The sequence below is a fragment of the Pararge aegeria genome, chromosome 4, assembly GCF_905163445.1.
Source record: "Pararge aegeria chromosome 4, ilParAegt1.1, whole genome shotgun sequence".
In the NCBI taxonomy this organism is placed as follows: domain Eukaryota; kingdom Metazoa; phylum Arthropoda; class Insecta; order Lepidoptera; family Nymphalidae; genus Pararge; species Pararge aegeria.
Window position 1 is genome coordinate 2,983,174 of NC_053183.1, and position 23,192 is coordinate 3,006,365.

General features: G+C 34.9%; 2 protein-coding genes across 3 annotated transcripts in view; both read right to left on the reverse strand.

Moving 5' to 3' along the window:
* Positions 1-692: 692 nt before the first annotated feature.
* On the reverse strand, positions 693-13,081 carry LOC120623467 (5-hydroxytryptamine receptor 1D-like). Its single transcript, XM_039889502.1, has 9 exons — positions 12,905-13,081; positions 11,906-12,146; positions 9,219-9,486; positions 8,802-8,949; positions 7,890-7,963; positions 6,244-6,330; positions 4,262-4,389; positions 3,358-3,465; positions 693-2,091 (listed from the first exon to the last, which is right to left on the reverse strand). Exons 2-9 carry the CDS (start codon positions 12,087-12,089, stop codon positions 1,898-1,900), a joined length of 1,191 nt encoding a protein of 396 aa, XP_039745436.1. The 5' UTR covers positions 12,090-12,146; positions 12,905-13,081; the 3' UTR covers positions 693-1,897.
* Positions 13,082-16,624: 3,543 nt separating this feature from the next.
* LOC120637694 (neurogenic locus Notch protein) overlaps positions 16,625-23,192 on the reverse strand; it is a 192,642-nt gene continuing 186,074 nt past the window's right edge. The window contains exons 27-33 of one of the 2 annotated variants that reach the window (XM_039909646.1): positions 22,779-22,935; positions 22,184-22,295; positions 21,674-21,790; positions 20,548-20,662; positions 20,194-20,307; positions 19,290-19,397; positions 16,625-18,023 (exon numbers count right to left, since the gene is read on the reverse strand). In XM_039909646.1, coding sequence (XP_039765580.1) covers positions 17,830-18,023; positions 19,290-19,397; positions 20,194-20,307; positions 20,548-20,662; positions 21,674-21,790; positions 22,184-22,295; positions 22,779-22,935 — 917 coding nt within the window. In that variant the 3' untranslated portion in view covers positions 16,625-17,829. Of the gene's footprint in view, positions 18,024-19,289; positions 19,398-20,193; positions 20,308-20,547; positions 20,678-21,673; positions 21,791-22,183; positions 22,296-22,778; positions 22,936-23,192 lie in introns of both variants that reach the window. The other variant, XM_039909645.1, reaches the window with a different exon arrangement.

Here is a 23,192-nt window from a genome sequence, read left to right on the forward strand (position 1 = left end):
GTAGCAGTTTTAAAAACTTAGCTAACGAGAGAAATAGTACAAGAGCTGATAAATTATTTGTACAAAATACTTTATATCGCGTTTAAGTAAATTTATAATGGACCGGTATAAAACACTTTGATCAAAAGATACACCAGCTCTCAAACTTAAATATTTACTTATCAAATAATATATTACAAATACATGAAGGTGAATTTGAAAATTCTAACAAAATTGAGCATACTGGTCCCAAGGTTATGTTTCATTTAAAGCGAACAATGGAATGATGAGATCTTATTGTACGATGTTAACGTACTTTTGGAATAGATATTTTGTTTTAAGGTGACTGAAGATTTTTAGACATGTTTTAAAATTGTTTATACATGTAGAAAAATGTCATACTAGTGCCATTTCGTTCATTTTTTTTGTACCTCCAAAGAGTAAACCTTAAGTCACCCATAAACAATACAAATGGAAGCAATATTGGAATGATAAAAAGCGGAAGATATAACAAAACCTAATGATTAGACTAAGATTGATGCCTGTTAAATCATTGTGTGTTTAAAATGTGACGTTCTCTAAAAAACATAGTACATATTATGAGATTTGATTAATAAATGAAATATTAAAAGCAAATGAAAAACAGAAAAAAAAACAAATAAAAACAGGCGTCAATCTTAGTTAATAACTTATAACTTAAAACCTTAGCCTATAAATTTTACTTAAAATTAAAAAAAAATCTACATACACTACAGTACATTACAAAGTATTACGTGCTAAAGAATCACACATAAATAATTTCCTTTCACGTCAATACGCAAAACAATCTCATTTGTTGATACATAATTCCCATTTAAAAATTATTTTATTTTTTAAAACAGCGTTTTATAAAACAATGAATAAAAACACATATTTAACAATAACAACTATTTAGTTCACGGTGTCCGTGTTACAAATCCGGTGTATTTTTGATACATTTATAAAAAAATATAAGTAATATTAATAATATTATAATCTGTGGAAACGCACACATTTTTATTTCGCTTGTCAGTGACACGTACCCATAAGTTTTGCTCTTACCGAAAATCGCTTAACGAGGCTAAAAAAGTTTTGACTGCAAAAATTTTAATATTGAACATATATTTTATTGCATTTAATTATAAATATATTCTTTAGAATATCTACTCTGTAATTTTATTCCAAAAATACACCAAAAGGGCAATGTTGTTGGATATTGTCATTTCCAGTGCGCTAAGCTAGTTACGTCATGGCTATACAAATCAGTCTATCTTCTACGGTACTCTAGCACCTTGAGATTTCCAAACTTTAATATAAGACAAAAACACCTAATCTACTAATTTTAGCACAGTTTTTAATATGTGGTGTTCAATTAGTTGCTAAAAGAATGTATAAAAGTATTAATGTAAAACTATTTTCATAGCAGATTTTTTATAAATGGGCAACGCCGAGTTTAATTGTACTAACTACAATTTGATCAAATCAAATATTCGAATGAAGAAATATACGTTCCTATTTTTAATGTTCCAAACATTGTACATTGTCAAACCATATATGAAGATAAAAGTATTACAATCTCAGATATTACAATAGTCGATATTATATTAAATTCTTGTCAGTTTGACATAATATTCTTCTATTCGTCATGACCTATTTTACAAAAGCAAAGTATCGTAACAAAATTGGTCAAGCATTCATAAAAACTTTCCAAATATAAATTAATGTTAGGTCTGACAACATTATATTTTTATTAAAAATTCAAGCAATGATGCGAATACTGTAGAGTCTTAACTCTGCAGAGTAGCAAATATTATATTATACTAAAAAAAATATAATATCATTAAAGTATTCTCGAAGACCTTTTTATGTAATCTGTACTACGTAATCTTTATATTGCTAGTTATATATAAAACGCATCAGTGGCACCTTTGTTCGTTTGCTGTATATCGTTAGGTGACAAGGCTGCGCGGTCTGACCAGTCCGAATGGGGTGACTGCGTGAGTGGTGTTTGCGGTGAAGGGGTTGACCAGTGGTCCGGAGACTCTGGTGAGGGAGTCGGGAACGTGTCCCCCATGCCCCAGCTGCCGTAAAGACCTGAAAAAAAATGATTATTATTAATTTAAATATATACTATTATATTAATAATATATTATACATGTTATTATAATCTGCTTTCAGTTGAGTGTCTCTTTATCACAGAGACGCGCGAAGCGCGCGTCTTGAAGTTTCACATCCGTTTGTTTAGTATCGCCCTTTCAGTGGTTTGTTTTTCGCCCGTGCTTATTACAGTTTATTACATGTCCCGTGTCAACCGTTTATTTTCCTGAGATAAAAAGTATATTACTCCTATATTACTCTAGCAGCCTATGGTATGGTACTGTCCGTCTTTTCACAAGTTACATGCCAAAAAATAAGTTGATTGGTTTGTTAGTTAAGGCATAAAGAAAGGACTAATAAACAAACACACTCTCACATTTATAATATTAATAAGCATTAAATAACAAAGTTAAAGTTGACTTCATTACATAGATATTGATGGAAATCTTTAAATAGTCAAATTAGTGAACAAATAAAAAAATCCTGTGCAATTTATTCACACACGGCGGAAGCGTAACTTCTGAAAAGTACCCTACGAGTGATTGAGGTGGATGTAGAGTATCAATCTCTCTCTCTCTCTACGTCGTGTTCCTCATTGCTGAGGGTCGTGACCCCTTCCACTTACAACCTTCTGGACGATTTTCTTGCCATTTGAGCAACGTTTAAAGCAGTATGCACTTTGGTGTCGAGAGCAGTGCGGAGTTGATCCGACTAACGAATCGGGCTACGTCCTCGAGGTCTCTTTCCTTCCACTTTGCCAGTGATCACTATCTTTTCAAGATTGCCTCCATCTCTTCTGGCAATGTGACCGAAGTACTCGAGAATCCTCTTAAGACAGGTGGTTGATAGCCTTCTTGTAATTTAAAGCTGTCTCAAAATCGATGCGTTAGGATAAATTTAGTTTCCATGGTAACTAGAATAGTTAAAAAATATATAATGTTTTCTATCTCACTCTGTCCTATACATTTAAGTCTTTGTTTCTTTATCTAGATATTATTCGGTTTCCTTTGTAACTTAAATAGGAAAAAAAACAGATAAAATAGTATGTATATTTCTGTCTTATTCTTTGCCGGCTTCATCCTACACATATTTGTACTAGTGTCTCTTACCTGTCGTTTTTTCCGTTGCATCGTGTTTGAAATCACAACGATTCTTAAGAAGTTTCACTTCAAAAAATAACTTGAATTAGCGTCACTTCCAATTTAATCATCCATAAAATGTGGATCCGTCAGGAACGCTTTATCTGTCAGGGAAGCTACTCACCAGACATAAGATTGGTGATGGCGGGATGCTGCGCTCCCTGCACCTGTCCTAAAGCTGCCGCGTGCGTCATAACCGCTTGCAACTGTGCGTTGTGCTGTCCATTCGCACCTAAAAGAACCACATAAAATTAACAACTAATCGACGGCTTATTGGCGCAGTGGGAAGCGCCCTGTTTTTTGAGCCCAAGACTGTTGTACAAGTGGAAAATGTTTGTGTTTTTCAGTGTCTGACTATTTATTTGTATAATATAAGTATTTATGTATATTGTTCATAAAAATATTCACCAGTTTTCTTAGTACCTACAGCAAGCTACGCTTACTTTATGGCTAGATGGCGATGTGTTGTCGTAGTCGTATAATTGTATATTTCATTACAATGAGTAGGTATGTGCACTTATTAGATTTCGATGAGGTTTTGCAAGCGAGGCATCTTCATCGATCGATGAATTGATAGATAATATCAGACTTTTGTAATAATAGTTCAGCTGTTGTACTAAATTAGCTCAAAGTTAGGCTCTAACAGGAAATCCCTTGCGAAAACAGCTTGCGGAGTAACGACCAATAAAATTCACCAGCCAGTATTACAGACATTTTATAAAACAGCAGAGTCTCCTATGAATATTGCGAATAAGCTAATTCTATACAACACAAAAGGGAAATCCCCGCATGCGAAGTAGGGACCAATGAAATTCATCAGCCAGTATGATAGACATTTTAAAACACACAAAAGTAGCTTTCTACAATTTTTTCGGCTATTTGAAAACTCAATTTATGCAACACATGTGAGAAATCCCCGCTTGTAGAGGAAGCACCTATGAAATTCACCAGCCAATAGCATGTATGAAGTCGATATTTCTTTTGAGCACAGGTACACAGTTAAAAAAATTATAAAGTAAAATACTGACTTAGATGCGCGAGCGCAGAATATGCGGCCGCATCCAGGTGGTGATGACGTTGGTATAGCTCATGTCTCAGAACGTGGCCCAGATATTTGAAGTTTCGCTTTTTAATTATTAGCAGTAACTCCCGGCTTCTGGCGACGCGTTTTAGTACTCTCACGTTAGAAACTTTCCGTGTCCAGCTAATGAGCATTGTACGGTAGCAACACATCTCGAAGGCTTCGAGACGTTTCTGAGTATCGGCTTTTAGAGTCCAAGCTTCTAAACCATATTATAAAACTACCATTATTATTATTAATTATAGCAAAAGAAGAAATGTATTTATTCTTATTAAATGTAAGTATAAATGCGAAAGTGTATTCGTTTGTTTGTCCTTCCTTCGCGCCCTTAATAAGCAACCAAATAAACCGACCATCTTGATTTTTGGCTATAGCCTAGCCGGTGGTGGCTTCGGTTTTCCTTTCGTTGAGACCAAATTAGAGCACGGCACGCATCACTAACTCTTCGGGGCTATGTGAGTTTTTAATTTAAGCAATTTAAATATCACTTGCTTTAAACGGTGAAGGAAAACATCGTGAGGAAGCCTGCATGTCTGAGAGCTCTCCATAACGTTCTCAAATGTGTGGTAATATGTTTTGGTATTAATAACACTACTGCTGAACTTGGAGACCTGTATGATGTCAACAAAAATACACAAGTGAAGCGCTGATACGAACTACTGTACTATATAAAAGAGAAAGTGTGTGGGTATGTTCCGTATAGGCTCCGAAACAACTGGACCGATTTCAATGGAACTTTCAGGGAATCTCCGGATAGACCTGGCGAGTAATCCTGTAAAGTTTGGTGACGATCGGAGCACTCCTATTTTTGAACTGTCAAACAGAAAATAAAGCTTTTATTTACTATGATGATATTCTATTGTTGGATGTACATGGGTGTAGATAATGATCTTCACCCGCTCGAGAAGAGAATAGAAGAGAATGAATACGGAGAGAAATAAATGATTTATTATATTGAGACTTAAATTAAAAATGTAATGATGTAAGTTTATTGTTTAAATTAAATAAAGCGGCGAAGCGGGCTGGGTACGCTAGTAATAAATATATGTACTACATCGCCATCTAGCCGCAGTAAACGTAGCTTGTTTTATGGGTACTAAGATGACTGATGAATATTATTATGAATGGGTAATATACATTAATACTTATAATATACAGATGAACACTCTGATTTATTAAATTATTATAACACATTAAATAGCATTTCAATTATTCGTATCTAGATAGCCATACATAGGTAAACAACATGTATATAATAAGTTAGATAGATGGATATAAATTCTTTATTGCACATACAGAAAAAAACAAATTGAACAAAACAAAAGGTAAATAAATATATATGCGCAAAGGCGGCTTTATCGCTTGAAGCGATCTCCTCCAGACAACCTTTAATCTAGGATATACATATACTATATATTACTTTTATTATTATACAATTTAAGAATTCCAAATTAAAGAAGAAAGAATTTAAAACTATAAAAATACCTCTCGACAAGCTAATCATTTAACTTATTTTTAAAGGTAGACTCACTTTTTGCATTCCAATACAAGGAGGTAAACCTCAGCAACCAATTAACACATTCGACTAAAATCCTGTCAGGATATTTCAGATTACCCCGCATGTCACCTCTTCTATTATGACGGCCTAGTGCAGTGGGCAGCGACCCTGCGTTCTGAGACCAAGGTCGTGGGTTCGATTCCCAGAACTGAAAAATGTTTGTGTAATGAACATGAATATTCTTCAGTGTCTGGGTGTTTATCTGTATATTATAAGTAATTATGTGTATTAAGTTCATAAAAAAAAAATCATCAGCTATCTTAGTACCCATAATACAAGCTACGCCAACTTTGGGGCTAGATGGCGATGTGCGTATTGTCGTAGTATATTTATTTATTTATTATATTCATTTTTGTGATGTATGAACTTACTTGTAGCTGCATTTTCCTGTACTGGGTTCTGTGCAGGCTCGTATGACTGATGGTGAATTGATACGGCAAGCTTTTGATGTTACATCACTATAAATAAGAAATATAAGCTTATTTTCCATATCGTTGCTTAGCTGACAATATAATTTTGCAAAAAAAAGTTTGCAAAATAATAAAAAAACACAATATTGAATAAAAACCAAAAAGGTAAGTACAAAAAACCTGGCTAGAAGAAAAGAAAGAGCACTTTAAATAGAATTGTTTCCATTGAGATTTAATCATTCTATCATTCTATTGTTCTTCATTTAAAAAATACTGAAGAACATGAAACTGTAGTCCAATGTTTAAACGAACAAATTGAACGATTGGACGACTCATTACAACATGTTTCATTTAAATATGAATGTATAAAAACAAATTTAAAACATCGAGGTTACTATAACATTGATGAATTTCTTAATGACAAGGTGGCATCGAAGCAAGCTCGGCTTTCATCTCACAGAAGATAGAACAGTGATTGTTAAATTGTAAAATGATGTTGGAAAAGGTAACTGCTGAGTTTCTTGCCGGCTTCTTCTCGGTAGAATCTGCCTTCCGAACCGGTGGTAGAGTCACTACAAACAGACATACTTGACGTTTCAAAGGTGCTTATATTAGACCTACTCGCAATTAATGAATTTTGAATATTGAATCAATCATCAATATATTATAAAAATTAAGCTTAATTTGCTTAATTTTTAATTTTTGGATGAATTTTATTTAGTTCTTCCACAAAAACATCTAGCTGTCTATCTGCCCCCGTCCAGCATATTACAGATAGATGATTATTCATTGAAAAGTCAACATCTCCTGAGGATGCTCCAGTTTTGGAGCGAATCGTGCGTAGAGGGTACATTAGGCAGAAGATCTGTTTTTGAAGAAATTATAAATAACACCATACAGATTCTCCTGCCGTTCGCGGAGTATAGCAAATTAAGCTTAATTTTCATATGGATTTCCGCAAAGTATGGCGCCTGCTCCTATCCAACAATCAACAATGATGTTGCTCCCAAGGGGAGGGTGTGCCCATAATCACCACGCTGGCCTGGGTTGGTGATGGCTGATAATAGAATTCTCCCCCCCCCCCCCCCCCCCTACTTACCCTGCGATTGCAGTCAAAGGCTAATTTGTAGTACCTACACTTTACTTTGACGTCATAGTGTTTCAATACTCGTAGTGTCCACGATTGCAAGCGTGGAAAGAAACTATTTGCTAATCCCACAGTCTACATCGCACTGCTGGGTCATAGGCCTCCTCTCTCATAGGAGTATGGGTTTTACAGAATTGAACCACCACGCCCCAATGCGGGTTGCTGGGCTTTAACGGCTTTTAAAGTTAGTGGTAACAATCGGGCCTGAAGGCTCAATGAACTCTCTTGAGGCACGGGAGTCGACACCAGGAATTTCCCAACTCTACTTCTCTGGTACTGAGAATTCGTAACTGACCTAACTATTTTTCACCCAACCTGGGATTGGAACCTAGTACCTCATGAGATGCTAACCACTAGACCAATGAGACAGTTTATATTTGTTTAGTAATTAGTAATTATTACGAAAGCTGTGTAATTAATGTGAGTTAATTTTCTGAGAAACAATACGTACTGAACTTACTTCTGATTATTGTCAATTTGTATGTGGACATTCGAAGATTTTTGCTTTGGTGTGGTGTTCATTTGTGTTGAATCCTGAAATAAAAAATCCGTAAAAGTAATTTTCTTCCTATATTTAAACACCCAGATACTGAAAAACAGTCACGTTCGTCACAAAAAGATATTCCAGTTTTTGGAATCGAATCCACGGACTTCGATTCAGAAAAGCAGGGTCGCTGCTCACTGCGCCAAACGGCCGTCAAATTAATATATTTATGTATTACAAGATGTTTTAGTATTGTTCACAAACATTTTTTTATCTTACGTAATTTTTTTTTTTTTTAAATTAAAGTATACTATATTATTTCTTATACCTACAAGAATATGCATAAAAGTTTCGTGTTTCTTCTTCTCAAATAATCGATTGATAGCTTCATTTTTAAGATAGGTATAGGTATTACTTAAATTGTATTATTGTTAAATTACCTGTTACTTTGGTGAAAGGCTACGTACAGCTCAGGCGAGGGCTTTTTTATAATTTTTGATTGCTATTGCTTTAAAAGAGTGTTTTTAGGGTTCTGTTCCAGAAGGATTTAGAAAGGATCCTATAACTACTTACAACTGGAGCCTCCGCTCTCCGTATGTACATCCATCCGTCCATCCATCCATCCGTACGTGTGTGTCAGCTGGCTGTATCTCCTAATATATAAGTATTAAAATCTGTCTGTTTTAAAAGTTTGTGATTATCATTGCTATAAAAACGTGTTTTAGGGTTTTGTGCCCGTAAGGTGCAAACAATACCCTATTACTACTTAAAACTGAGCTTCCGCTGTCTGTCTGTCCGCAGAACCCTCCGTCCTTCCGTCTGTGTGTCAGCAGCTTTATCTCAAAAAACAATAACATATTGAGCTTTATTAAACATGAACCGTTTTACCATTTTCTGACAGCGCGGTGAGACTGTCCGCCCACGATGTGCGCGAATCGGTGGAGGGGAGGAAAGAGCTCGCAAGATGAACCCGTACTGCATCACTATCATGCAAGCCGGCACGTAGAATGAGAATGTAATGCTGAAAAAGACATACCTGTGGAACAAAAGAATCATCACCATCTATGGTACATGTTATTAAGTGCATCTGTATCCATTATATTTTAAATAGAAATACATTGAAGAAACACCTAATTTTATTTATAAATAAGTGGCCTGCTACAAACTTAGCCCTATCCTTCAGCCTATCAAAACAACTCTTTACTCTACGTACCCATCTTGTAACTTAAGTGGAGTTTCCCTTAGTGAGACTATCTGACTTATTGGCCCACTATTTCTAAATGCAATCTTGTTAGAGCAACTTACCAAATATTAGTGTTAACGTCGCAAGCCTTTTCTAATTCTCCCGGGTGGAAGGACTTCGGAGAGGGTATGAAGGCGTCTGGCAACGCCACCAGCGCTGACACAGGCCAGACCAGGATTGATAAGGTCCGAGCCCTTCTCGCCCTCTGCGCCCTTGCCAAGGGCGCTGTGATGCCGGAGTATCGCTCCCAGCCAAGGGCGCACAGCGAAAGGATAGATGCGGTACAGCATAGCACGTCCAATGTACTCCAGCATGCACATATAACACGATCTCGGGGAAAATAAGTAGATTTACCCGCGCTATTAAGGCAAAATAGCTTGAAACATTTAAAAACGCGGTGAAAGCAAATTATCTTGCACAATAATGACGACTTTTAGTACCTTTACTATGTTTTTTTTATTATCTATATGCTTATAAGTATTTATGTATGATTGAGTATATATTAGTTTATTATTTTATATTTATTTATTATATTTATTTATATTTTTTAAACAACTTTACTGCATAATAAAGGAAACACAGGAACACTTACATTAACATAAATTATATGCAAAAGGCGGCCTTATCACTAACAGTGATCTCTTCCAGGCTACCTTAACTATTGGAATAAGGCAATGAGAGACGGGAAATAATATATATATATATATATATATATATATATATATATATGATATACATAAATAATTAAATAAAATAAGAAATGTAATAATATAATATATTAAATAAATATAATATATATTAATAAATATGCATAAATACACACACACACATATACATATAATATTAACATGTTTATAGTGACAAATAGTGCCTCCTTACACGACTTTTGACGCAAGGTATTTAGAGCGCCGAATGTCATCAGGGAGTTCATATTTCTTATTTGTGCAATTTTGTTTATGTATTAGTATTTGAATGTAGGTTTATAATAATTTTACACCACCTGTCCGTTCATCTTGTCCTAATCCAAAGGTTGCCTGGCAGAGATCGCTACTAAGCGATAAGGCCGCCATTTGTATTCTACTTCTGTCTTTGTATTTCTATTGTTTTTCCTAACTTCATAGTGGTGTACAAATAAAGAGTTAAATAAAAAAATAAAATAGTTTCTTCTTATAGACCACCATATAGGTAAGTGGAAAACCATCGCTTATAAAGAGAGCAACACTTCGCAAAGCAAGCAAGAAACACGTCATGTAAAGTACCGCCCTGTGACTGCTCCCTAACGCTCTGGTGAGCGCTTTGATATTTTAAACGAGTGGTCCCGGTTGCGATCAGTATATTTATTTGATATAATTGCATGTTCAATTTGGTCCAAAAAAAATTCATTTATTTCAAGTAAGCCTAATACAAGCACTTTTGAAACTTCAAGTCTGTCCGTGTGTAGTGACTCTACCACCGGTTCGGAAGGCAGATTCTACCGAGAAGAAGCCGGCAAGAAACTCAGCAGTTGCTCTTTTCCAACATCAAAAATTTACATTTTACATTTCAACATTCATTTTTCTATCTTGTGAGAGATGAAAGCGGAGCCGGATGCTTCCAAGCAACCTTGTCATTAAGAAACTCATCAATTGTATAATAACCTCGCTGTAATAAATGTGTTTTAACACATTCTTTAAACTTATGCATTGGTAGGTCCAAAATTACCTTAGGAATCATATTATAAAAGCGTATACTCAATTCCACAAATGACTTCTGCACCTTTCGCAGACGATATGCAGATGTCACTAATTTATGACCATTTCTTGTAAGTCGACTGTTTATATCCACTTTTTGTTTATAAAGACTAATATGTTGCTTACAAATACTATATTGGGAATTCATTGTCATCAATATCATCATCCTAGGCTCACTAATGTCACTATCACGGAATGAAGGTTCTAGAACATAGACCTAATTGTGGGTTGGCGGTCTTAACGATTATTCTGTCAAGCTAGCTATAATAACAGGGATTAAAGTAGGGCTAGGTGTTCATTGCATGCCCTGTGTAATGTAACTCTGTTTATAGCCAATAGTTTTCGACTTATTATCAGTAGGGCCATCGGTTCGGTCCGCCGATTATTATTTCTATATTCGAATTCAAATTCGAAATTCATTTTTCAAGTAGGCCGTAAATACAAGCACTTTTGAAAGGTCAAGTCTGTTTATAGGGACTCTACCACCGGTTCGAAAAGCAGATTCTACCGAGAAGAAGCTGATAAGTAACTCGCTCTTTTCCAACATCATTTTACAAGTTTAACAATCAGTGTTCTATTTAGGGTGAGATGAAAGCGGAGAGGGTTACTTCCAAGCAACCTTATCATTATTACCCACGTATAAAAAAAAAACGTATAAAAAAGTTGAATATCTTTAGATATCTGAAGCGGTTGCCCAGAGGGTAGAAGCTCGACTTCACTTTCGGGGGGCCGAGTTCAAATTCCAGCTCGCACCTCCAACTTTTCTAAGTTATATGCGTTTAAAGTAACTAAAATATCACTTGCTTCAACGGTGAAGGAAAACATCGTGAGGAAACCTGCATTCATGATACTTCTAAAAAATGTTCTCAAAAGTGTGTGGTGTCCACCAATCCGCACTGGGCCAGCGTGGTGGACTACGGCCTTAACCCCTTCTCGTTGTGGGAAGAGACCCGTGCCTTGTAGTGGCCCGGTAATGGGTTGATATGATGATGATGATGATCTTTAGATAGGGTACTTACTTAGATTAAACACAAACAGCTCTCTGAGCGCAGCAATCGGCAACACAGCCATCCCCACAAGGAAGTCCGCCGCTACCAGACTCATCAGGGGGTAATGAGAGGGCGCCCGCCGCACTCGCCAGAGCGCCAACATGACGGCGAAGTTGGCAAATACCGTGGCACAAGTGATCGCCAACATAACCATAGCGGCTGCCCACCACCCAGTGTCTGTCTCGCCACGTGGCTGAAACCACACTGTCCACTATCCTCATAATCGTAGTAATTTACGACTGTTAAAAACCCTATGAAGGGCACATGATTAGTGGGTAAACTTGCCTTCACACCTTTCACAGATTTTGCAATATTTAAGCTCTTAAAAAAACACTTTACAAGCACTTTTGAAACGACAAGTAAGAATGCCTTGCCTTGTCGCCCTGAGGAGGATTACGGGCGCTCCCGAGGGGGGGGAACGTAAATGTAAGGAACTCGACCATCCAGAGAGACTTACGATGAATCGGATCTGTTGATTGCACGCCTCGCCCGAGGCATTTTCGATCGACACGATCAGACGCCTCAGCGCATCCTGACATCAAGGATATCGCACACAAAGGTCCTACTAAATACACTGACTGCGGAAGACCTGACCGGGCCCCAGCCTGGCTGGTTTTACTCCAATAAGTCCAATCCAATAAACGGTGTCCCGTGGCCGTCCTCATTTGCGGCACGCGGCTGTCTCACCATCCGCAGGGGGCCGCCCTGCACAAATTTCCCCATATCCCTGCAGAGCACGGGATAAGAACACACACGATGCCTTGCCTTAAAGATAGACAGCGACACCGGCTGGCTTTAAATACCCATTCTGTAGTTATACACAAAACCAAAGTTACATACAGCCGCCGGAAGAGCCAGTTGTGACAACTGTATTCTGATCTGACGTTCACACGAAGCAAGATAAGAGCAACTTTTCTTAAAAAATTAAATCTGCACCATACAAGTCTATTTAAAAATTGAAAAACTTACTTGCCAGAGAAACAACTCCAATTATCAAAAAATCAATACAGTCACATCATAAATCTTGAAAGTCACTTAAAATCGATATTTCAATTTAATCATAGCATTTAGGATCACTAAAAGTGTAAATAACTCGAAATTACTATTTAGCATTTAAATTGCATATTTGTCATCGTAATTTTAGGAGGGTAGATTGAAAATATCTGTTGACAAGACCTATCAAGATTATGGACTTTTTTTTTTCTTTTAGCTTTCCACAGATTATAGAATATCGTTTTAGTCAATATGAATTATTGACTTAACCTTGTAAAATTGACGCATTCTGTTTAATGTGTGCTTAAACTTTTAATAAAAACTTGGAAAGTTATAAACTTATAAAGTTGTGAGAGAAAAGCAAAAAATAAGAAGAAAAATGGTGAAACTATTATCAAGGCAATTTTTATAAAGTAGGTAACTACCTACTTTATAAAAATATAGAACCATACCTATTATTAAGTAAATTATTAGTAACTTTTTACTTCGATGTTTATTTTGGAGGGTTTTTTTACATCAGTTTTATGGATGATAATATAATGTAAAATACCCATTAATGGAACTAACATTCCAAATCTAATACCATGTATTATGTATAAGAGTTCTTAAGAGTCTAGTGGGGCCAAATATTGATGCTGGGTTTTTTTGTCAATAAAAATCGATACCGGCTGCGTTCTTTATACTATACTATAGTCAATATACTATATTATACTATAGTATACTATAAAGCACGTAGAGGTCAGTGTTCCTAGGTCACTTCACATGAAGCTTTACTGTAATGTTGCCATAAAATTTAAAAAGATGCTACCAATTTTTTTTTCATACTAGTTGTTGCACGCAACTTCGTCTGTGTTTGATTTTGTTTTTTGATGTGGCACTAAATTTAGTTGTAGATAGATGTAAAAAAAATAAAAGTATTCAGTATCGCTAAGCCTTAAATGAGGAGTTTGCTGCTTTTCGCTGAGGAGTTCTGTCCTCTATCTCCAACCACAGTTTGGGCAAAATTAAACACATATTATAACCTCTATAGTACATAAATAAATATTTAAATCGGTTATAATTTGTCGGAGGTATGGTGTAAAACCGTCAAACACTCATCCCCTGTCCCAAAGGAACCGAGCTTAATGTCGGGATAGAAAGTATCCTATATTACTTCTAATACTTCCAAGAATAGGTGTACAAAGTTTTTTGAGAATCGGTTAAGTAGTTTTTGCGTGAAAGCGTAACAAACAAACTTACATTGACATTTGTAATATTAGTAGAGATTAATAAAGACCTTGCCTATGCTTTAAAGAGGTTTACGATCAATAAAAATAAGAAAATGTTTAATTAAAAGAAACAACCATTTAAAATTTATTCCTTTATTGTCAATTAGGGGAAAATATTTAAAAATTATTCTCCTCAAACTGTAGAATCTTACAATGAAATGCATTTCATAAAAATAATGATAAAAATGTATTTACAGGCGACTTACAAACTAAACTTTCTCTTACATTATACCTACGTAATAGTTTATTACAATTCTTAAAATTGTAAGGCACCTAAAGATTGACAGTGTTTTTGTGCCTTCTTTCGTAATTATTCAGTAATAACTCTTTATAACAATGTGCCAAGAACTATTTTTTGAGCCTTTTTTTTCCATATTTTAAGAAGGGGTAAAACTTGGAATTTTTGTACAAATTTTGTTGAAATATCGTAGACACAAAAGAAGTACAAAGTAAAAAATGCGGGTAATATATTCGAGCTATATTTGGGCTATGTTGGATTTTTCTAAATAAATTATAATATTTTTACAAAACAGTACATCAAAGAAGACCAATATGATTGTAAAGAAATGTTAACACCTAAGACTGAACTCAGTAATATATCTTTATAATGAACAAATTGTTTAATAAATTCAAAATGCATATAAAAATTTTCGGAACCGACAGGATTTGAACCAGCGACTCTCTGGCAACGCGGCCTGAGCGCTTTAACCAATTAAGCTACGGCTCTTCTACCGTCAATGCCGAAATCAGTATATGCCTTTTATATCAGTCTGTAATTTATAATCCCTCCGAGTGTAGGTAAAAACACTAATAAAAATTTTAAAAGAACAAATACTTAATTTCAATACTTTCCCTATTGTTTTTAAGTTAATAAGTAACAGTAGTTAGCGTGTAATCTGTTTCAATATCTACTTAAATATATTACGCAACGTTTTTCAATTCGTATACCAAATGATTAAACGCTTTTATTAATGTTCATTCCAAGTCAAATCCCTTACAAGTTAAACTGATTTGCACTATAGATACATCATACAGAGGAACGGTAAATAAAAAAAAAATAACTGCAAACGCTACTTTGTACTCAATAAATTTTCCTAGATCTTTTAGTTCATTTGCTTAATAAGTATACTTTATCTTAGAATGCATTATAAGGAAGCACGCGTTCGTTTTATTTACGTACCCTAATTATTTCTACTAATAATACACAATATTATATTATCACTAAAAGTTTTTAAACAGCTGATATTAAAATATTTTAACAATTTTACGCGCCATAACCTTTCAAGCTTTGACATTCTCGGAGAAAATGGATATTTGATGTGTTGTCAACATTCTATAAATTTTTCCAAAATTTGTGCGCATATTTACTGAATTTCTACCAAAATTATTAACATTTTTCGTAGTTTATGTTCTTAATTTAGATTGAAATTAATTAATTAATTTAGAACATAATATTGTTTAAAATTGTATATTTTTTACTTCATCATACTAGGATATTATCCAATAAATTATGTTGGCTGTTTTGAAACTAAGATTCCTAGTTTAAAATTATTCAAAAACTTGGCTCATTGGCACATAACAATGACACAGAGAAAAAAATAAAACTAAAAATCTATAAAAAAATACTACGAAGATCATAGTTACGCGATTCGAGTAATTTTTCTTTTCTTTATTAAATATTAATAATTAATGTTAAGAATAATATTTACAATAATATAGGCGATGTTGACAAATGAGTAGCAGTTTTAAAAACTTAGCTAACGAGAGAAATAGTACAAGAGCTGATAAATTATTTGTACAAAATACTTTATATCGCGTTTAAGTAAATTTATAATGGACCGGTATAAAACACTTTGATCAAAAGATACACCAGCTCTCAAACTTAAATATTTACTTATCAAATAATATATTACAAATACATGAAGGTGAATTTGAAAATTCTAACAAAATTGAGCATACTGGTCCCAAGGTTATGTTTAATTTAAAGCGAACAATGGAATGATGAGATCTTATTGTACGATGTTAACGTACTTTTGGAATAGATATTTTGTTTTAAGGTGACTGAAGATTTTTAGACATGTTTTAAAATTGTTTATACATGTAGAAAAATGTCATACTAGTGCCATTTCGTTCATTTTTTTTGTACCTCCAAAGAGTAAACCTTAAGTCACCCATAAACAATACAAATGGAAGCAATATTGGAATGATAAAAAGCGGAAGATATAACAAAACCTAATGATTAGACTAAGATTGATGCCTGTTAAATCATTGTGTGTTTAAAATGTGACGTTCTCTAAAAAACATAGTACATATTATGAGATTTGATTAATAAATGAAATATTAAAAGCAAATGAAAAACAGAAAAAAAAACAAATAAAAACAGGCGTCAATCTTAGTTAATAACTTATAACTTAAAACCTTAGCCTATAAATTTTACTTAAAATTAAAAAAAAATCTACATACACTACAGTACATTACAAAGTATTACGTGCTAAAGAATCACACATAAATAATTTCCTTTCACGTCAATACGCAAAACAATCTCATTTGTTGATACATAATTCCCATTTAAAAATTATTTTATTTTTTAAAACAGCGTTTTATAAAACAATGAATAAAAACACATATTTAACAATAACAACTATTTAGTTCACGGTGTCCGTGTTACAAATCCGGTGTATTTTTGATACATTTATAAAAAAATATAAGTAATATTAATAATATTATAATCTGTGGAAACGCACACATTTTTATTTCGCTTGTCAGTGACACGTACCCATAAGTTTTGCTCTTACCGAAAATCGCTTAACGAGGCTAAAAAAGTTTTGACTGCAAAAATTTTAATATTGAACATATATTTTATTGCATTTAATTATAAATATATTCTTTAGAATATCTACTCTGTAATTTTATTCCAAAAATACACCAAAAGGGCAATGTTGTTGGATATTGTCATTTCCAGTGCGCTAAGCTAGTTACGTCATGGCTATACAAATCAGTCTATCTTCTACGGTACTCTAGCACCTTGAGATTTCCAAACTTTAATATAAGACAAAAACACCTAATCTACTAATTTTAGCACAGTTTTTAATATGTGGTGTTCAATTAGTTGCTAAAAGAATGTATAAAAGTATTAATGTAAAACTATTTTCATAGCAGATTTTTTATAAATGGGCAACGCCGAGTTTAATTGTACTAACTACAATTTGATCAAATCAAATATTCGAATGAAGAAATATACGTTCCTATTTTTAATGTTCCAAACATTGTACATTGTCAAACCATATATGAAGATAAAAGTATTACAATCTCAGATATTACAATAGTCGATATTATATTAAATTCTTGTCAGTTTGACATAATATTCTTCTATTCGTCATGACCTATTTTACAAAAGCAAAGTATCGTAACAAAATTGGTCAAGCATTCATAAAAACTTTCCAAATATAAATTAATGTTAGGTCTGACAACATTATATTTTTATTAAAAATTCAAGCAATGATGCGAATACTGTAGAGTCTTAACTCTGCAGAGTAGCAAATATTATATTATACTAAAAAAAATATAATATCATTAAAGTATTCTCGAAGACCTTTTTATGTAATCTGTACTACGTAATCTTTATATTGCTAGTTATATATAAAACGCATCAGTGGCACCTTTGTTCGTTTGCTGTATATCGTTAGGTGACAAGGCTGCGCGGTCTGACCAGTCCGAATGGGGTGACTGCGTGAGTGGTGTTTGCGGTGAAGGGGTTGACCAGTGGTCCGGAGACTCTGGTGAGGGAGTCGGGAACGTGTCCCCCATGCCCCAGCTGCCGTAAAGACCTGAAAAAAAATGATTATTATTAATTTAAATATATACTATTATATTAATAATATATTATACATGTTATTATAATCTGCTTTCAGTTGAGTGTCTCTTTATCACAGAGACGCGCGAAGCGCGCGTCTTGAAGTTTCACATCCGTTTGTTTAGTATCGCCCTTTCAGTGGTTTGTTTTTCGCCCGTGCTTATTACAGTTTATTACATGTCCCGTGTCAACCGTTTATTTTCCTGAGATAAAAAGTATATTACTCCTATATTACTCTAGCAGCCTATGGTATGGTACTGTCCGTCTTTTCACAAGTTACATGCCAAAAAATAAGTTGATTGGTTTGTTAGTTAAGGCATAAAGAAAGGACTAATAAACAAACACACTCTCACATTTATAATATTAATAAGCATTAAATAACAAAGTTAAAGTTGACTTCATTACATAGATATTGATGGAAATCTTTAAATAGTCAAATTAGTGAACAAATAAAAAAATCCTGTGCAATTTATTCACACACGGCGGAAGCGTAACTTCTGAAAAGTACCCTACGAGTGATTGAGGTGGATGTAGAGTATCAATCTCTCTCTCTCTCTACGTCGTGTTCCTCATTGCTGAGGGTCGTGACCCCTTCCACTTACAACCTTCTGGACGATTTTCTTGCCATTTGAGCAACGTTTAAAGCAGTATGCACTTTGGTGTCGAGAGCAGTGCGGAGTTGATCCGACTAACGAATCGGGCTACGTCCTCGAGGTCTCTTTCCTTCCACTTTGCCAGTGATCACTATCTTTTCAAGATTGCCTCCATCTCTTCTGGCAATGTGACCGAAGTACTCGAGAATCCTCTTAAGACAGGTGGTTGATAGCCTTCTTGTAATTTAAAGCTGTCTCAAAATCGATGCGTTAGGATAAATTTAGTTTCCATGGTAACTAGAATAGTTAAAAAATATATAATGTTTTCTATCTCACTCTGTCCTATACATTTAAGTCTTTGTTTCTTTATCTAGATATTATTCGGTTTCCTTTGTAACTTAAATAGGAAAAAAAACAGATAAAATAGTATGTATATTTCTGTCTTATTCTTTGCCGGCTTCATCCTACACATATTTGTACTAGTGTCTCTTACCTGTCGTTTTTTCCGTTGCATCGTGTTTGAAATCACAACGATTCTTAAGAAGTTTCACTTCAAAAAATAACTTGAATTAGCGTCACTTCCAATTTAATCATCCATAAAATGTGGATCCGTCAGGAACGCTTTATCTGTCAGGGAAGCTACTCACCAGACATAAGATTGGTGATGGCGGGATGCTGCGCTCCCTGCACCTGTCCTAAAGCTGCCGCGTGCGTCATAACCGCTTGCAACTGTGCGTTGTGCTGTCCATTCGCACCTAAAAGAACCACATAAAATTAACAACTAATCGACGGCTTATTGGCGCAGTGGGAAGCGCCCTGTTTTTTGAGCCCAAGACTGTTGTACAAGTGGAAAATGTTTGTGTTTTTCAGTGTCTGACTATTTATTTGTATAATATAAGTATTTATGTATATTGTTCATAAAAATATTCACCAGTTTTCTTAGTACCTACAGCAAGCTACGCTTACTTTATGGCTAGATGGCGATGTGTTGTCGTAGTCGTATAATTGTATATTTCATTACAATGAGTAGGTATGTGCACTTATTAGATTTCGATGAGGTTTTGCAAGCGAGGCATCTTCATCGATCGATGAATTGATAGATAATATCAGACTTTTGTAATAATAGTTCAGCTGTTGTACTAAATTAGCTCAAAGTTAGGCTCTAACAGGAAATCCCTTGCGAAAACAGCTTGCGGAGTAACGACCAATAAAATTCACCAGCCAGTATTACAGACATTTTATAAAACAGCAGAGTCTCCTATGAATATTGCGAATAAGCTAATTCTATACAACACAAAAGGGAAATCCCCGCATGCGAAGTAGGGACCAATGAAATTCATCAGCCAGTATGATAGACATTTTAAAACACACAAAAGTAGCTTTCTACAATTTTTTCAGCTATTTGAAAACTCAATTTATGCAACACATGTGAGAAATCCCCGCTTGTAGAGGAAGCACCTATGAAATTCACCAGCCAATAGCATGTATGAAGTCGATATTTCTTTTGAGCACAGGTACACAGTTAAAAAAATTATAAAGTAAAATACTGACTTAGATGCGCGAGCGCAGAATATGCGGCCGCATCCAGGTGGTGATGACGCAACGCTGCCATGTGTGCGGGCGACGTTGGCAGCGATGGCCGTGACTTGCCCGGAGATGGTGATCCTGAGAATAATATAGTTTTAAATCATAGCCCACACTGCATATGCTGATCTATAAGTTTTGAATCCATCTTTACGGAACCATCGGATTCATCTATCAGTAGGTGCTTGTCACAGTGTTTACCAGATGGAAACTGTTTACGTAACTTGAAAAGTTACACTAGTGGCTCAGAAACAAGAGGTGATGTTTTCGTACCTTTAAAAGTTACTAGGGGCTCAGAGACAACAGGAGATGTTTACGTACCTATATACGCGTGCGGTGAGGTGGTCTGGTTGCTGTGCGTCGGCGAGTGGTTTGAGTAGGGGGGCGACAGCGAGGCGCCCAGGGCACCGCCGCCGTACTGCAGCGTCTGGCCCGTCTGCGGACAAACGTACTGTCTTCAATATTAGTATCGGAGTTACAGAACACTTATAAACTATCAAACGATAAGACGCATCTGACAATAAAATAATAAATAGAAGGATTTTTAATTAAACTGTCAGGCTAAACTGTTAATCATCATCGTCAGTTTTAAAAGTATGTAATTTCAGTCCGCTTATATTGTATCATATACCGCTAAACAACGTATCTACCTCGATTTTTTCAGGGCTCGACCTCTGGATCAGGCCAAGAACTGTTTCCGGTTATTGTCACTAGCATATCGTAAGAATAGTAAAGCCAAACCACCCCTTGGAGTAACTTGGTAGGTCCATCTTCTACAACATTCTCTTATGAGATAGACTGTGTCCAGCAGTGGGAGATTATATATATTATTATAGGCTGTTGAAGATAATGGCGACAAAAAGAAGCTGATGAAAATAATGTATCACTTAAGGGCTGCGATAGTAGCTGCTTGAACCAATAAACTTTAGATACCATTAAAAGAACATTTATTCTGTTTCTTTATCCTTGACAATAAAAAGCATCAATTCTGGTTCATATTAAAAATTTAATTGGAATTGTATTGTTCTTTGCAGAGTTGCAAAGATAGCCACTAAGAGAAGCCAATAAACTTAGATATCACTTTAAGCTGGTATGACATTAATGACCGAAATCTTTAGCAATTTATGAACAGGTGGCCACCAAAAGGGGGTTTAGAACATAACGTATCATTCATATCTGGAATCACACTATGTTATAGTAATAACTGACGAACTGAGCAAGAAACACGACCTACAAAGTACTGCATTATGTCCAACAACCAGAAACGTTGATGTTAAGAATCATGTGCATGTAAACCGGCAACTACGCCCTTCAGAAAGGCATTATGGCTGCTTGGCCATATTTCTTCCCTTGACAGGCTCTTCAAAATATAGTATCGGCTCACAAAAATGTCTCATACTTAATAACCTAAGAGAAGGATAATAGTGTAGAAGTGTTGGAAGCATACCTTGACACAATCGTCATAGCTGGGCGGCTGCTTGTGCTGTACAAGTTGCTCTACAGCCGGGAACTGTGCCATCGCGTTTGAGTATAGCGATGTCGCGTCGTACGGCGACGGTAGATCCTACAAAATACAAACCTAGTTTAGATAAGGAAAGACATTTAAAACATCTCCATGCAAACGCGGAAAATATGTCATAAGTCCCGTAGCCTTGGCTAAAGCTGAGGCGGGAAACAAGACTCGACGCTAGTGAAAATTAGTCAAGAGTGCAATTTTTTTTTAATGCTGAATACAAACTCTTTGTTTGGCTTGGAACAACATTAAATCTTAGAAAAGGGCTCTTTCACAAGCGTAGTGCGAAAAACGCATATTTTCATGATATACAGTTGCAAATAGTACCACTTCTCGCAATCTATTAAAACATATTTATATATCAAAAGAAGAAAAATTAAAATGAAAACAGTTTCAATGAAAAGAAAAATAGCATTTGAAATAACATTGTATTGTATATATTACCTGTAAATTTTGTAATGGCGATTCAACTGGACTGAGACTGAATCCCAAACTTTCTACGCTTTGTGGCACCTCCTGCGCCACTTTTTTGTTGTTCTTTTTTACGCTGGGTTTCCTGTTCAGAAGAAATATAACCATTTTTATTTATTTATTTATACAAAATAAATCTAGTTCACTATACACAGTAAAGGAAAATTACGAATATTATGTTTCTAATCAGTGTGACTAGCCACTTAAAGGTGTGCACAGCATTCTATATTATATATTCAAACAGCAAAATAACCGATATTAACTTCAAAATTATAATAAAAATACAAAAAAAATACAAAAATAAAACTTTTGTTTAACAAAAGTAATATTCATCATCATCATTACAATAAGAAAAACTATAAAAATAACAAATGAAAACTAAAAATTATAATCCAAAAGTGCAGTAAAAAACCATTAAGTAATTAAAGAAAGGACATGATAAATCTATAACCTTGATTATTTAACAGTACTGGGGAAGCGAGTGGATAAACTTTGGCATTAGTAGAAAGCATCATATTTTTTTAAAAGAAGCTTAAGTAAAAAATATTTATCTAAATGATTACGGTACCGTCTTATCTGCGAGGGCTGCATATTATTGTCGTACGCCTGCTCCTGTGGACTGTCGGGGCCTGGTTTCGCTCGGGCCTTCTTGGGTTTACCCTTGTTTGTCGTCGAACTTATCACTGTGGGCTGACTGATCAGATGCGGATGTGGGTTTGGTGACGCTGCGGGGGAAAAATTTATTTTATTTAAGTACAGGTTAAAGGAGTTTATATAAAATAATACTATTTTATCTTAAACCATCAATATTATATTATAGACTTAAAGACAGGAAGCATGTTTAAATGAAAGCACGATAGAACCCTTTTTGTGTCCTTGAACTTGTAACGTGCCTTTAGTTAAGATACTCGTAATGTATCATAACGAACGCCCAGCAAATTGTTTCGAACGTACAATTAAAACAATTTACTGCGGCTTTGAG

Excerpts from the sequence above, each read along its gene's own strand:
- LOC120623467 (XM_039889502.1), bottom strand. The coding sequence starts at position 12,089 with ATGGTTATGTTGGCGATCACTTGTGCCACGGTATTTGCCAACTTCGCC. Across the intron at positions 4,390-6,243 it reads ACAGGAAAATGCAGCTACAA|AAGCCGGGAGTTACTGCTAA; the intron begins GTAAGTTCATAC and ends ACGCGTCGCCAG. Across the intron at positions 3,466-4,261 it reads TTCTGCGCTCGCGCATCTAA|GTGCGAATGGACAGCACAAC; the intron begins GTCAGTATTTTA and ends TGGTTCTTTTAG.